The sequence below is a fragment of the Eurosta solidaginis genome, chromosome 4 (genome assembly GCF_040869045.1).
Source record: "Eurosta solidaginis isolate ZX-2024a chromosome 4, ASM4086904v1, whole genome shotgun sequence".
Taxonomy (NCBI): domain Eukaryota; kingdom Metazoa; phylum Arthropoda; class Insecta; order Diptera; family Tephritidae; genus Eurosta; species Eurosta solidaginis.
Genome location: NC_090322.1, coordinates 199,305,116 through 199,320,305, shown reverse-complemented (window position 1 = coordinate 199,320,305; position 15,190 = coordinate 199,305,116). Strand labels below are relative to the sequence as shown.

General features: G+C 39.4%; 1 protein-coding gene across 3 annotated transcripts in view; it reads left to right on the top strand.

Annotated features, from left to right (window-relative positions):
• The window catches only part of LOC137250883 (general transcription factor 3C polypeptide 1), a 120,074-nt gene that overhangs the window by 23,611 nt on the left and 81,273 nt on the right, over positions 1-15,190 (top strand). For all 3 annotated transcript variants that reach the window (XM_067784531.1, XM_067784530.1, XM_067784532.1), the window contains exon 3: positions 3,966-4,105. In XM_067784531.1, the coding sequence (XP_067640632.1) occupies positions 3,966-4,105 (140 nt within the window). The remainder of the gene's footprint in view (positions 1-3,965; positions 4,106-15,190) is intronic.

Below are 15,190 nucleotides of genomic sequence, written 5' to 3'. Positions count from 1 at the left end.
TGTGTACACAGATGGTTCCAAAGTAGTGGAAGGAGTAAGGTCTGCGGTATACTGTGCTGATCCGGAAATAAACAGATCGTACAGGCTGCCGGATTACTGTAGCGTTTTCCAAGCAGAAATATTAGCCGTAACCAAAGCAGTAGAAACCCTGGAAGAGAACAGCTTAAGCTGCAACCGTGTTCTCTTATATATTGTATAGTCAAGCAGCAATTAAGGCAATAATCTTGCATAGCACAGCATCTAAATGCGTGTTAGAGTGTAAGCAGTCTCTGGAGAGAATCGGGACAGGGAGAAGCATACATCTATATTGGGTCCCAGGGCATATGGGAATATATGGGAATGAGAAAACGGATGAACTAGCTAAAAGTAGCGCATCCCTTGAAGCTTGCTCCGTAGACGTCCCAACTAGACTGGGCGAGATTAAGCGAAGGCGAGAGGTGCACATGATCGACCAAGCAGGAAACGCGTGCGTTCAAGCGCGGGGCTGTAAAGTGTCGAAGATTATGTGTACGTCTTACAACATTAGACTAACAAAGTTGCTTCTATCATTTAAAAGAGAGGACTGTAGACTCATTACGGGTATTCTGACAGGCCACTGCCTTCTGACGTTACATGCTTTTAAAGTAGGATTGGTCAGGGATAGCAGATGTAGGAAGTGCGGGTTGGAGGAGGAAACGATCGAGCACTTTCTGTGCTCGTGTCCTGCGCTTGCCAGGCTAAGACTCCAGCTATAAGGAGTGATACAGCTGTCAGATCTAGAAGCAGCAAGTAGCTTAAGTCCTAGGAAGCTTCTAGTATTTGCCAAGAGGACGGACTTATTTTATAATATAGGTCCTGGTTTTTGATAGTGGTTTTCAGTTTGGTCGTTAAAACAAACTTCTGGTAACACTACGGACTCATTCAGTCTATGTGAGGTCCTCATGGACCGGCCAGTTCAACCTAACCTAACCTAGGCAGTATACAATTAGATGAGTGAGTACTTATGGAAAACCTAAGCTTTTCATGTAGATACTCCGGTTTTTTAATTAAACGGTTTTATTTAGCTTGACTCTGTGTAGCGAGCGTTACGAATTTTGTAATTGAAATTAAAGTAACTTCCCGGTAAGCTACAAGCTTGAAACTTGGAATATAGTTCAGAACCCGATGACAATGCAATAATAAGAAAAAACTCTGATAGGGACGCAGGGATCGAAATATTTCAGAAAATCGTATTTGTTTTCCGATTTGGCTCATATTTGGTGGCGCAAGGTTCCAGATATTAAAAAAAATTGTATTTTTGGTCCGATTTGGCTCATATTTGGAAAAACTATTACATACATGAGTAGAAAGCGACGTATGAAAAAATCGCCGCTAGGTGGCGCAAGGATCGAGATAGTAAAAAAAATCGTATTTGGGGTCCGATTTGACTCATATTTGGAAAATATATATGACATGATATACAGAAACAGAAACCGCTTTAGTAAAAAAAATTCACGCTAGGTGCCGCAAGAATTGAAATATTCCAAAAACTCGTACTTGTTTGCCCGATTTGGCTCATTGAAGTGACATCAAAATACTTTGGAGCACATAAATTCAAAGTTTGTAAGAGAAATTTAAGTAAGTAGAAGAGACGTCAAAATACTTTGAAGCACATAAGTTCGAATTTTGTTAGTGAAATTTCAGTAAAAAAATTCATTTCCCGTTAGAAGTGACGTCAAAATACTTTGGGGCATATAAGTTAAAATGATGGAAGTGAAATTCAAATAAAATAATTTAAAAAAAAATGTTTTAAGTTAAACGGGTTTATTGAAAACAATAATTACATTAAGTAATAAATAATACTGAAGGATAGAAAAAAAAAATAAAAAAAAATTTTAGATAAAGGGTTTATTGAAAACAATACTTACGTTATGTAAGTTGATCAGACAATTAAATAAAAGCGTTGGGCGCGTGAAATTTCCAAAAATGTGAGGCGTAGCATAACCTGATTAAGGTTCAGTTGGTCTTACTTATTACTATCAATAGAAATTTGACACGACTCACGCTTTTATTTATTTGTCTGATCAACGTCCTAGATTGATGTGGAGTGTGATGACTAGTACCTAGGGCCTACCTCATTATTTTCTGGCTTTTAGTATTATTATTACTTAATGTAAGTATTGTTTTCAATAAAACCGTTTAACTTAAAATTTTTTTTAAAATTATATTATTGTTACAATTCAATTTAAAAAAAATAACCATACAATTACGAGCGTTAAAGAAGGTCATTCCAATTATAGACAATCTCAAAGCTGACAAGTTATCGAATTTCTTTAAGCCATAAACATACCTAGTAGCTTGGTTGAATGCAATATTGAATTTGTGGAGGGATGTCAAGTTTGTCGTATACAGGATCTCAAAGTAAGTAATATGAGGAACAATAAGGCTCACCACAAACCTTAAAATCGAAAAAAGTAATACTAAAGAATTACGTAGTTCAGCCCATATCGGGCAATTATAAATTGTTTACCTCCTCTTTCTACTGCTAACATTTGCGAGGAAACAACACAGTTAATAGATCTCAATTCCATTTGGGAGCAAGATGGCTTTAATTGTCAAACATTTTATCAGCCGAGTAAACCTCTTGTGTTTGAATCATGGAGTTCCAACATAAAAATAAGATTCAAAGGCACATTAGTCCCCTGTTTTGGTCTTTCTGAGTATTCTCTAAATGTCAGTATAATTTTGTCAGTTGGTTATATTGGTGTGTCATAAAATCTAAAAATGTATAAATTTTTAGTTCAATTAGTGTACAATAAAACATGCGATATGTACTCTGGCGACCCTAAGTTCTTCATGGAACTATAAAGCTGGAGGGCGGGATGACTTCCCCAGAGGGTTAGGGGGCTCAGAATATAGCCGCGGCAGTTATGCCTGTCATAAGAGGTGACTAAACTAACAAATAAGCGCATTACAAAGCTGTATAGCTTCAACGCTTCCGCAACCCAACTGCCAACCTCACCTACGCGAGGGGAATACTGTTACAAATATGAATGGCTCTGGCGACCCCAAGCTCCACATGGAACTAGGGGGGATGGCCTAGAAGGTTTAATTTGGTGGGTTTAATCGTTCCCGAGAGAGTGGTGCTAGTATCTTAATGTTGCTTTGTTACCGGAACGGACCATCAACATCGATAACAGCCCCCAAAACCTTCGGGGAGTGTATTTATCGTTACCACAGCAACAGCCAGTTCCAATTTCGTTTTGTGTCACCAATTTGCGCCAGTAAGCTGAGTGAAGAAACGACTGGCTCGATTTGTTGGAGGGCTAAAACCCTTTAAACGGTTAAGTCTTCTCATATGAAAGTAAATAGAAAATGGCTCGAATTGGTTTTGAAACATCGCAAAATGATCGTTTTTTAAATATAATTTTAATAAATTTCCAGTTCTACTTATGCGATCGCAAAAACGTTTTAATATTTCAAAGATGTAGGTGTGCGATATATGTATATACTATTGTAACGAATTTAGGGAAATTCCGCTTATTCCAAACCTTCTGCTAACGTTCGAATCGCTAAACTGTTGAATGAGTAACTCCAATATTCAATAATGCAAAATGGTCTTTATTAGACTACTTTGAGGTACTTCATAATAACTCTTACTTCACAACTAATTGCGTGTTTAAATCAAACTGATTACTTACTACTAAGCTTGCTCTGCCTTTATACTCTCGGTTTCCTCGTTCACCCATTTCTCCTAAGCTCTAGTAATTTCGTGAACGTCGTGCTTGGTTATCAGCATATACATGTATATTTGTAGTTTGTAGCCATATGCGTGCGTATATGTGAGTACTACTTCGGCTGATGATGACATGCGTTTGTGAGTATCTCTCTGCTGCCTTGTATTTATGATTTGTTTACGTACATACGAGTGGCTGCTTAGTATCGGCTTAGTGATGATAATATTGGTCACACTATGTTTTATCATGATCTAATTCCGTTTTTTTTAGGATCCTTCCAAATTCATTCATTACAAGTATGCGCCTATCGAAGCTGGCAATATATTAGGCTCATGTGAATATTACAAAGAACGAGTGCGTATCGAAGCAGAAGAAGTTAACGATTTAAGTGCTGAAGCAACATATGAACGGTGAGTAGATTCTCGATGAATGCTTTTTGCTGTTTTAATACAATTCGCTGGAAGAAAATTCGACTTGATGGCCAATATATATATAATCCTTGATTCAAGTGGTAATCGCAATATAAAGCCTTTATAATCCAAATGCCGACCCAGTCATATTTCACGAAATTACAACTAACAGACTATCACATTCGCACCGTTTACCTCGGGTGTATCGATTATTCCGTTGTATAAAATTCTCATGTCACAGAGTTTGTGGTTGAACTCCTTCAAAACGCCTCGCCGATTCTCATGAAATTTGTGAACATATGAAGTAAGTTTGAGAATCGGATGTTGTCTATTTTTCATACCCAAAATTGGCAAGGGCGGTCCATCCCTTATTTTTTTTTATACAAAATTTTCTGTTTTTATATTTTTATGAAACAGCATTAAAAATCCTAAGGATAGATGGAGCGGTGGAAGAAGAAGGAGAGGGAGCTAGAGAGAAAAGAAGGAATGGAAAAGACGGATAGGGAGAAACAGACGCAGATAGAGGAGAGAATAGAAGAATAAAGAAAAGGGGGTGGGAGATAAAGAGGTAAAAACTTTTTAAACTCTATGCCAGAAAGACCAAAGTTAGGGCAGAACATCTGCCGGGTCTGCTAGTATATATATATACTAGAAGACCCGGCAGACGTTGTCCTGCCCTAAATTTGGCCTATCTGCATACATTTTAATAAGCTTTTTCCGTCTGAATCTGCCCTCCTCCCTCTTCGCTTTTTCCTAATCCTTTTATTCACTCCTTCCTCAGTCTTTTTCGCTTCATCTTTGTCTCATTCTATCTCTTTCTCAATCTCCTTCTCCTTATCTCTTTTCTCTTATCTCAATTTCTTCTTATTCTTCTGCATCCCTTATTGTCTGTCCCAGAGGGTGGTATGTATTTTATTCCAGTCCCAGTCCCACTCCGAGTCTCAGTCCCAGTCCGTCTCGGGATAATATATTACTCTGTACTAAAGCACTCATCAACAGCTTTCATTTGATATCCATATTGTATAAACACTGTCTAGACATTCACTGGCCCACGTTTTGGCCTATATCTCGAGACCCTAGTCACCCAGGCGTAGGAAAATTACCCTCTACTAAAGCACTCATCAACAGCTTTCATTTGATATCCATATTCTATACACACATTCTAGGGGTACCCATTTCCACGTTTTGGCCTATATCTCGAGACCCAAGTCACCCAGGGGTATGAAAATTATCCTCTACTAAAGCACTTATCGACAGCTTTCATTTGATATCCATATTCTATAAACACACTCTAGGGGTACCCGGGTCCCCGTTTTGGCCTATGTATATCTCGAGACCCTAGTCACCCAGTCACCTATCCTATATTTCAAGTTAGATAAAAATACACACGGGGTGAAAACAAATTCAATTGTGTGACACGTGTTTTTTATATATTAAGATATATTAGGGTGGGTCAAATTTATTGTTGAAGAGGCACATCCAGTTTCTGAATCTATGGGTCATACTGAGTAATATTGTCCATGGGACCATAGGTCTGAAATGTATTTCGAGCCTCCCTAATTTTGTTAGAAAATTTTATATCCCAATCCGAATAGCGGCTCTCACAAATAAAATACATGAAAATAAATATCAAATTCGGATTCAGATTGGGATATAAAATTTTCTAACAAAATTAGAGAGGCTCGAAATTCATTTCAGAGCTATGGTCCCATGGACAATATTACTCAGCATGACCCAGATTCAGAAACTGGATGTGCACCTGAAGTTTTTTTCCCCCATTTTTCCCCATACAATTTGACCCGCTCTAATATATATACATCTAGCAGACCCGGCAGACATTGTTCTGCCCTAAATTTGTATATCTGCATACATTTTAATAAGCTTTTTCCGTCTAACTCTCCCTCGCCCCTCTACACTTTTTCCTAATCTTTGTATTCACTCCTCCCTCCGTATTTTTCGCTTCATCTATCTCCATCTTCGTCTCATTCTATCTCTTTCTCAGTCTCCTTCTCTTTTCTCTTCTCTCAAGTTTTTTTCATTCTTCTTCATATCTTATTGCCAGTCCCAGAGGGTGGTATGTATTTTGTTCCAGTCCCATTCCGAGTCTCAGTCCCAGTCCGTCTCTGGTCTACTTCCCGGAAAAAAGCATCGGAAATACTAATATAGGCAAATTTATACACCAAATTCAGGCAAATCGAATAGGACTTATGTAAATAGGTATGTAGGTATTATTAATTCATGTCTTTATTTCGGCTTTGCATGCATATTTATCAGTTTTGCCAGGTTGATGCGACTAAATCGAATATCACAATGAAAATTACTTAAAAGCTCTCAGCAACAGCTTTCATTTGATATCCAAAATACACACACATTCTAGGGGTGCCCGGGTCCACGTTTTGGCCTATATCTCTAGACCCTAGTCACCAATAGGTATGAAAACTACTCTGTACTAAAGCACTCATCAACAGCTTTCATTTGATATCCAAAATACACACACATTCTAGGGGTGCCCGGGTCCACGTTTTGGCCTATATCTCGAGACCCTAGTCACCAATAGGTATGAAAATTACCCTGTACTAAAGCACTCATCAACAGCTTTCATTTGATATACATATTATATAAACACATTCTAGGGGTGCCCGGGTCCACGTTCTGGCCTATATCTCGAGACCCTAGTCACCGATAGGTATGAAAACTACCCTGTACTAAAGCACTCATCAACAGCTTTCATTTGATATCCATATTGTATAAACACATTCTAGGGGTGCCCGGGTCCACGTTTTGGCCTATATCTCGGGACCCTAGTCACCAATAGGTATGAAAACTACCCTGTACTAAAGCACTCATCAGCAGCTTTCATTTGATATCCATATTGTATAAACACATTCTAGGGGCGCCCGGGTCCACTTTTTGTCCTATTTCTCGAGATCCTAGTCACCAATATGTATCCTGGTCCACTTCCCGGAAGAAAAAGTATCCGAAATTTTATTCTAGATATAACGCTACCTACATACCAAATTTCAGGCAAATCGAGCCATATATACGACAGTTTAGAATAAATCGGTCCCTGGTCCACTTCCCGAAAAAAACTTTTCACAAACACTCTCCAGGTTCCTATTAAGTTATCCTAAAAATTTCATGGCAATCTTTCTATCCGTTCTCGAGTTATGGAGTGACAATCAAAATGTACACTTCTTTTTATATATATAGAAGAAAGATATGTTAGCTGTCATGCCTTGTGAACTTTAGCTTCGAAATTAATGGAATATTCCTGGGTGCAGATGATTTCTGTTTTTATCCGTTTCCGTATTCGGTTTGTCTAGTATTAGTTCCGACTTCGGAATTCGGTTGCAGCTTTGGATCTGATTTTGATCAAAGTTTTGGTTTATTTTAGAACAGGCCAAGGTTTCAATCCAGTGTCGAATCCGTTTTCTGTCCGCAATCAGCCTAAATTCGGTGTTGAGATATATGCCAATATAATATTTACAAAAAAGTGCTTAATCGAAACGAATGTATTTTAATAAAAACTAATTGCATGAGAAAGGTCCTCTCAAGCGTATTGTGCTAAAGATTGAAGGCCACCGTGAATCTGCTGATTGTATAAGTGCGGACTTAGACCTGGTAAATCCATCGTCGACAAGATATTCACTATTCGACAAATCTTGGAAAAGGTCCGCAACACCACTAGCTTGGAGAGTGTTATCGATGTTGATGGTCCTTTGCCGGATGCAGATCCGGTAAGTTCCGGTACTAAGCCCGACCATCTCGGGAACGATTTGTTATGACCACATGGGACCTTCTAGGTCATCCCGTCCTCCTACCCCTTACATCCATGAGGAGGTAGGGGTTGCATAGCCTCGATAGCCCCAAGTCCTTCGGGGAGTGTCCTTATCGCTACAACAACAACCACTAGCTCATTTATAGTTGGGAGTGACCTCTCCAAGGCTTTCGAAACTAAACGAGGTTTTAGACTGGGGGTCATTGGAATTTCTTTAGTTCAATGCTGGAGAACATTATCCAAGCTGCATATCTTAATCGCTCAGGAGCGTGCAATGAGGTATGCTGACGACATTGACATCATCGGCCTAATCACCCACGCCGTAACTTCTGCTTACACAACACTGGAAAAAGAAGCGGAAAAGATGGGTTTGATGGGGTTAAATGGGGTTACCCCATAATACCATTATGAATACCCAACAGACATCTGATTGATGAGGCTACACCTCCCTGGGGCTTAACGGGTAATCACCGTAAGCATTATGAGGAAATACGGCACCTGAGAACACAGCCGTATGAAGCAAAAAAGCACAAGCAGGTTGTTCAGTCAGATACTTAAGTTGAGATATATTTACTTTCATTGTTATCCTTACAGATACATATGTACATACAATGTTAAATTTCTTGATTATCTTTATTTGAATTTTGTAATACTATATATTAGTGTGAACTTAGCATTAGCATAGTTGCTCAATTCCTACTGAATTTCATTACACCTCTGTATTAACTAAGTTAGCTGTTAATTAAGCTCTCTACATTTTGTATAAAAAGATCTGAATAATAAACTCTCGGGCTCATTTTTTTTTTTCCACCATTCTTGGATACATAACCTTTTTTATAAATTTGGTAATACGTTATTTGCACTCGCCCTTAAATATTTTAAAATAATAGGAAAAAAGCTTCTTACCGAACATTGGCGCCCAAACGTGGAGCAGTGCAAAATAATAAATTGTCCAGATTCGCAGAAGTCGATTGAAGGTCACGACGAAAAATGAGACAGCATAAATAGGCACTATTTGAACAAAACACCTTACGTTTTTTCGCAACATCAACGATACAAAGGAATCAACTTTGGACATCTACCAACCAATCGATACCAACATTCAAATCCTGCGCAGAGTTAACCTTCGACAACAGGCACAACCTTTGCATCGCAACATTTTATCGTAACATTTGCATCGCAGTATACACATCGCAACATTTTCGTGCAAAGGTCCAGGACTATTTATACAAGTAAGTTCTTATCGAAACAAATTATAAATTATATTAGCGGAAAGCTCATCGGAGCATTGCACTGCATTCAAGGGGTTAAGATCTGCCACCTGCATCTCATTGATAGTAGGATCATTCATTTATCTCTGTCGCTTATATTCCTGATCCCTGATTTCATTACTCGCGGTACTAAGCCATTATGGCTACAAGTCTGGAAGAATACAAAAGTCTACGCACAACAACTAAGAGAAATATTTCGCGTATAAAAACCATTATTGATGCAAATAGCAGAGGAGAAGGGAAGACTCTTTCAACAGCGGAGTTGAAATGCCGCCTAGGAATATTAGAGTCGTATTTTAAACAAATCCTAGCTATTCAATCGAATATTGAAAAACTAGAGCCAGAGGATAATGCACGGTGTGAAATTGAAGATCTGTATGAGTCAATTAAACTCGAAATTCAATCGCAGTTAGGGGAAGATGTGCACAACATCACTGTATCAGATACAACCTTTTCATATCCTGTGCCACATGCAAAAAAATTACCTGCCTTAGAATAACCGACTTTCGACGGAAAATACTCTAATTACAAAAATTACATCACTTCATTCAAGCAAATTATCGATCGCGAGATTAGTTTGTCAAATGTTGAGAAATTCAACCACTTGCGCAAGTGCCTCAAAGGTGCAGCTTTAGAGACTATCAACGCTTTCCAAGTAACTAATGAAAATTATCCAAAGGCTCTTGAAAGGCTAAGGGTTCGATATGACAACAATACTTTAATTTTCATGGAAAATATCACTTCATTATTTCAACTCAGTTCAATGTCAAAGCCAAATGCCAGTGAACTACGAAGCCTTCTCGACAATGTCTCTGGGATCTATAGTTCACTATTATCTTTGGGAAATCATACAGATATATGCAATGCAATGCTCATCTACTTAGCTATGGAAAAGGTAGATGAAGAGTCTCAAAGCAAATGGAAGGAGTCTTTGGATTTCCAAAAACTACCCTCCTGGGAAAGCTGCGCAAAGGTGTCAGAAAGGCGCTGTCAGTTTTTAGAGTCAGTTGACACATCTCATTCTCTTTGCTTCGAAAATCGTAAAACTGATAATAAAAATGGTAGCAGCAAAATCAAAATGCAAAAACATAGCTTATCAATTTCTTGCTCAAAGCGTGTATGCTCTCTCTGCTCTAAGGCTGAGCACACTCTAAACAAATGTCCCCGTTTTAAAGAAATGGATGTCGCTGAACGTTTTGCATTTGCTAAGCGCGTCGCTCTATGCATAAACTGCCTATCGAAAAATCATAAGGTAACAAACTGCACTTCCACATTCAAGTGCAAGCTGTGCGGTCAGGCTCACCATACACTCTTACATCGCAATCAATCACTTGTTGCTGCACCACCCTCTTCGTTGTCATCGTCATCACCGTTTGTCGCGTCAAATGAAGTCAGTGCCAGTACCGCCGCTACAGTTCACACTCATTGTGGGCAGAACTCGGCGGAACAAGTGATTCTCGCAACAGCACTTGTACTCGTGAGAGATTCAGCTGGTAGTTATCAATTAGGCAGGGCATTACTCGATTCTTGTTCTCAAATTAATCTCATTACTGAGGAATTTGCACAGAAGTTGCGCTTGCCAAGAGAAAAACACTCCATACAAATTAGTAGCATAGGGGAGTCACGGACAAACATTAAGCATAAAATATCTACTTCAGTCAAATCTCGTTTCAATCAGTTACAACTACAACTTTCCTTTTGCGTTACTCCCCATATCTCGTATCAGCCAGAATCTCAAATTGACATTTCTACGTGGAATTTGCCTCCAAATACCCAACTGGACGATGAAGAATTTTTCAAGTCAAAACGCATTAATCTTTTGCTAGGAACAGAAAGCTTCTTTGAAATCTTGTCAGTTGGCCAAATTAAGCTCGGAGAAAATTTGCCGTCCCTACAAAAGACTCTGTTAGGGTGGGTCGTTTCTGGCCGATACGAACCTTCAGTTCCACGCAAATCATCTACGCCAACATGCTTACTCACATATGAAGAAAGAGTTGACCGTAACTTGGAGTATCTTTGGAAAATTGAAGAGACAGATGATAAATCAAAAAGAATGACAGATGAGCAGACAGTCTGTGAAAAAATTTATTTGGAAACAGTTTCTCGAGACACCGATGGTAGAGTTATTGTAAGATTACCCTTTAAGGATAACCCTTCTTCTCTCTGCTTCTCATATGATACTGCATTGAGGAGATTGAAAGCAATGGAGCGCCGTTTATCTAAAGACTTGCAAATTAAATACCAATATGCGTCATATTTGAAGGAATACGAAGAGCTAGGACATATGAGCATAGTGAAGTCACCGAAGCTTGATGAACCGCATTATTACATTCCTCATCATTGTGTGCTAAAACCTACAAGCACGTCAACAAAATTAAGAGTTGTTTTTGACGCATCGTGTCCAACAACATCTCAAAAATCTCTAAATGACTTATTGTTGGTAGGGCCAACTATTCAAACCGAGTTATACATGTTACTCGTTCAGTTTCGCCTTTTTCGCTACGCTATCACAGCTGACATTGTCAAAATGTACCGCCAAGTGCTTGTAGATCCACGCGATCATTGTTTTCAATATATTCTTTGGAGAAATTCTGAGGATGAACCAGTTAAAACATTTAAGTTAAATACTGTGACGTATGGTACAGCAGCTGCACCTTTCCTTGCAGTGCGAAGTCTTCAGTACCTAGTTGATCAATATGAATCGGAGTTCGGTCTTGGGTCGAAGGTTATAAAATCTTCGTTTTATGTCGATGATTTTCTGGGTGGGGCGGAAACCCCGAAGCAACTAGCTCAAATTAAGAAGGAAGTTACTGCAATTCTAAAAGGCGGTTGTATGGAATTAGCGAAATGGCATTCCAATCATCAAAGCTTCAGAGAGGAAACAAGTAAGGAAGGTTAAGTTCGGGTGTAACCGAACATTACATACTCAGTTGAGAGCTATGGTGACAACATAAGGGAAAATAACCATGTAGGAAAATGAACCGAGGGAAACCCTGGAATGTGTTTGTATGACATGTGTATCAAATGAAAGGCACTAAAGAGTATTTTATGAAGGAGTGGGCCATAGTTCTATAGGTGGACGCCATTTAGGGATATCGCCATAAAGGTGGATCAGGGTTGACTCTAGAATTTGTTTGTACAATGTGGGTATCAAATGGAAGGTGTTAAAGAGTATTTTATGAGGGAGTGGGCCATAGTTCTATAGGTGGACGCCATTTAGGGATATAGCCATAAAGGTGGATCAGGGTTGACTCTAGAATGCGTTTGTACGATATGGGTATCAAATGAAAGGTGTTAATGAGTATTTTAAAAGGGAGTAATCCTTTGTTCCATAGGTGGACGCCGTTTCGAGATATCGCCATAAAGGTGGACCAGGGGTGACCCTTAGAATTTGTTTGTACAATATGGGTATCAAAAGAAAGGTTTTAATCAGTATTTTAAAAGGGAGTAATCCTTAGTTCCATAGGTGGACGCCGTTTCGAGATTTCGCCATAAAGGTGGAACAGGGGTGACCCTAGAATTTGTTTGTACAATATGGGTATCAAAAGAAAGGTGTTAATGAGTATTTTAAAAGGGAGTGATGCTTAGTTCCACAGGTGGACGCCGTTTCGAGATATCGCCATAAAGGTGGACCAGGTGTGACCCTAGAATTTTTTTGTACGATATGGGTATCAAATTAAAGGTATTAAGGAGGGTTTTAAAAGGGAGTGGTGGTAGTTGTATAGGTGGTCGCCTTTTCCAGGTATCGCCATAAAGGTGGACCAGGGGTGACTCTAGAATGCGTTTGTACAATATGGGTATCAAAAGAAAGGTGTTAATGAGTATTTTAAAAGGGAGTGATGCTTAGTTCCACAGGTGGACGCCGTTTCGAGATATCGCCATAAAGGTGGACCAGGTGGGACCCTAGAATTTGTTTGTACGATATGGGTATCAAATTAAAGGTATTAAGGAGGGTTTTAAAAGGGAGTGGTGGTAGTTGTATAGGTGGTCGCCTTTTCGAGATATCGCCATAAAGGTGGACCAGGGGTGACTCTAGAATGCGTTTGTACAATATGGGTATCAAAAGAAAGGTGTTAATGATTATTTTAAAAGGGAGTGATGCTTAGTTCCACAGGTGGACGCCGTTTCGATATATCGCCATAAAGGTGGACCAGGTGTGACCCTAGAATTTGTTTGTACGATATGGGTATCAAATTAAAGGTACTAATGAGGGTTTTAAAAGGGAGTGGTGGTAGTTGTATAGGTGGTCGCCTTTTCGAGATATCGCCATAAAGGTGGACCAGGGGTGACCCTAGAATTTGTTTGTACAATATGGGTATCAAAAGAAAGGTTTTAATGAGTATTTTAAAAGGGAGTAATCCTTAGTTCCATAGGTGGACGCCGTTTCGAGATATCGCCATAAAGGTGGACCAGGGGTGACCCTAGAATTTGTTTGTACGATATGGGTATCAAATTAAAGGTACTAATGAAGGTTTTAAAAGGGAGTGGTGGTAGTTGTATGGGTGGTCGCCTTTTCGAGATATCGCCATAAAGGGGGACCAGGGGTGACTCTAGAATGCGTTTGTACGATATGGGTATCAAATGAAAGGTGTTAATGAGTATTTTAAAAGGGAGTAATCCTTAGTTCCATAGGTGGATGCCGTTTCGAGATATCGCCATAAAGGTGGACCAGGGGTGACCTTAGAATTTGTTTGTACAATATGGGTATCAAAAAAAGGTGTTAATGAGTATTTTAAAAGGGAGTGATGCTTAGTTCCACAGGTGGACGTCGTTTCGAGATATCGCCATAAAGGTGGACCAGGTGTGACCCTAGAATTTGTTTGTACGATATGGGTATCAAATTAAAGGTATTACTGAGGGTTTTAAAAGGGAGTGGTGGTAGTTGTATAGGTGGTCGCCTTTTCGAGATATCGCCATAAAGGTGGACCAGGGGTGACCCTAGAATTTGTTTGTACAATATGGGTATCAAAAGAAAGGTGTTAATGAGTATTTTAAAAGGGAGTGATGCTTAGTTCCGCAGGTGGACGCCGTTTCGAGATATCGCCATAAAGGTGGACCAGGGGTGACCCTAGAATTTGTTTGTACAATATGGGTATCAAAAGAAAGGTGTTAATGAGTATTTTAAAAGGGAGTGATGCTTAGTTCCACAGGTGGACGCCGTTTGAGATATCGCCATAAAGGTGGACCAGGTGTGACCCTAGAATTTGTTTGTACGATATGGGTATCAAATTAAAGGTACTAAGGAGGGTTTTAAAAGGGAGTGGTGGTAGTTGTATAGGTGGTCGCCTTTTCGAGATATCGCCATAAAGGTGGACCAGGGGTGACCCTAGAATTTGTTTGTACAATATGGGTATCAAAAGAAAGGTGTTAATGAGTATTTTAAAAGGGAGTGATGCTTAGTTCCGCAGGTGGACGCCGTTTCGAGTTATCGCCATAAAGGTGGACCAGGTGTGACCCTAGAATTTGTTTGTACGATATGGGTATCATATGGAGGGTTTTAAAAGGGAGTGGTGGTAGTTGTATAGGTGGTCGCCTTTTCGAGATATCGCCATAAAGGTGGACCAGGGGTGACTCTAGAATGCGTTTGTACAATATGGGTATCAAAAGAAAGGTGTTAATGAGTATTTTAAAAGGGAGTGATGCTTAGTTCCACAGGTGGACGCCGTTTCGAGATATCGCCATAAAGGTGGACCAGGTGGGACCCTAGAATTTGTTTGTACGATATGGGTATCAAATTAAAGGTATTAAGGAGGGTTTTAAAAGGGAGTGGTGGTAGTTGTATAAGTGGTCGCCTTTTCGAGATATCGCCATAAAGGTGGACCAGGGGTGACTCTAGAATGCGTTTGTACAATATGGGTATCAAAAGAAAGGTGTTAATGAGTATTTTAAAATGGAGTAATGCTTAGTTCCACAGGTGGACGCCGTTTCGAGATATCGCCATAAAGGTCGACCAGGTGTGACCCTAGGATTTGTTTGTACGATATGGGTATCAAATTAAAGGTACTAATGAGGGTTTTAAAAGGGAGTGGTGGTAGT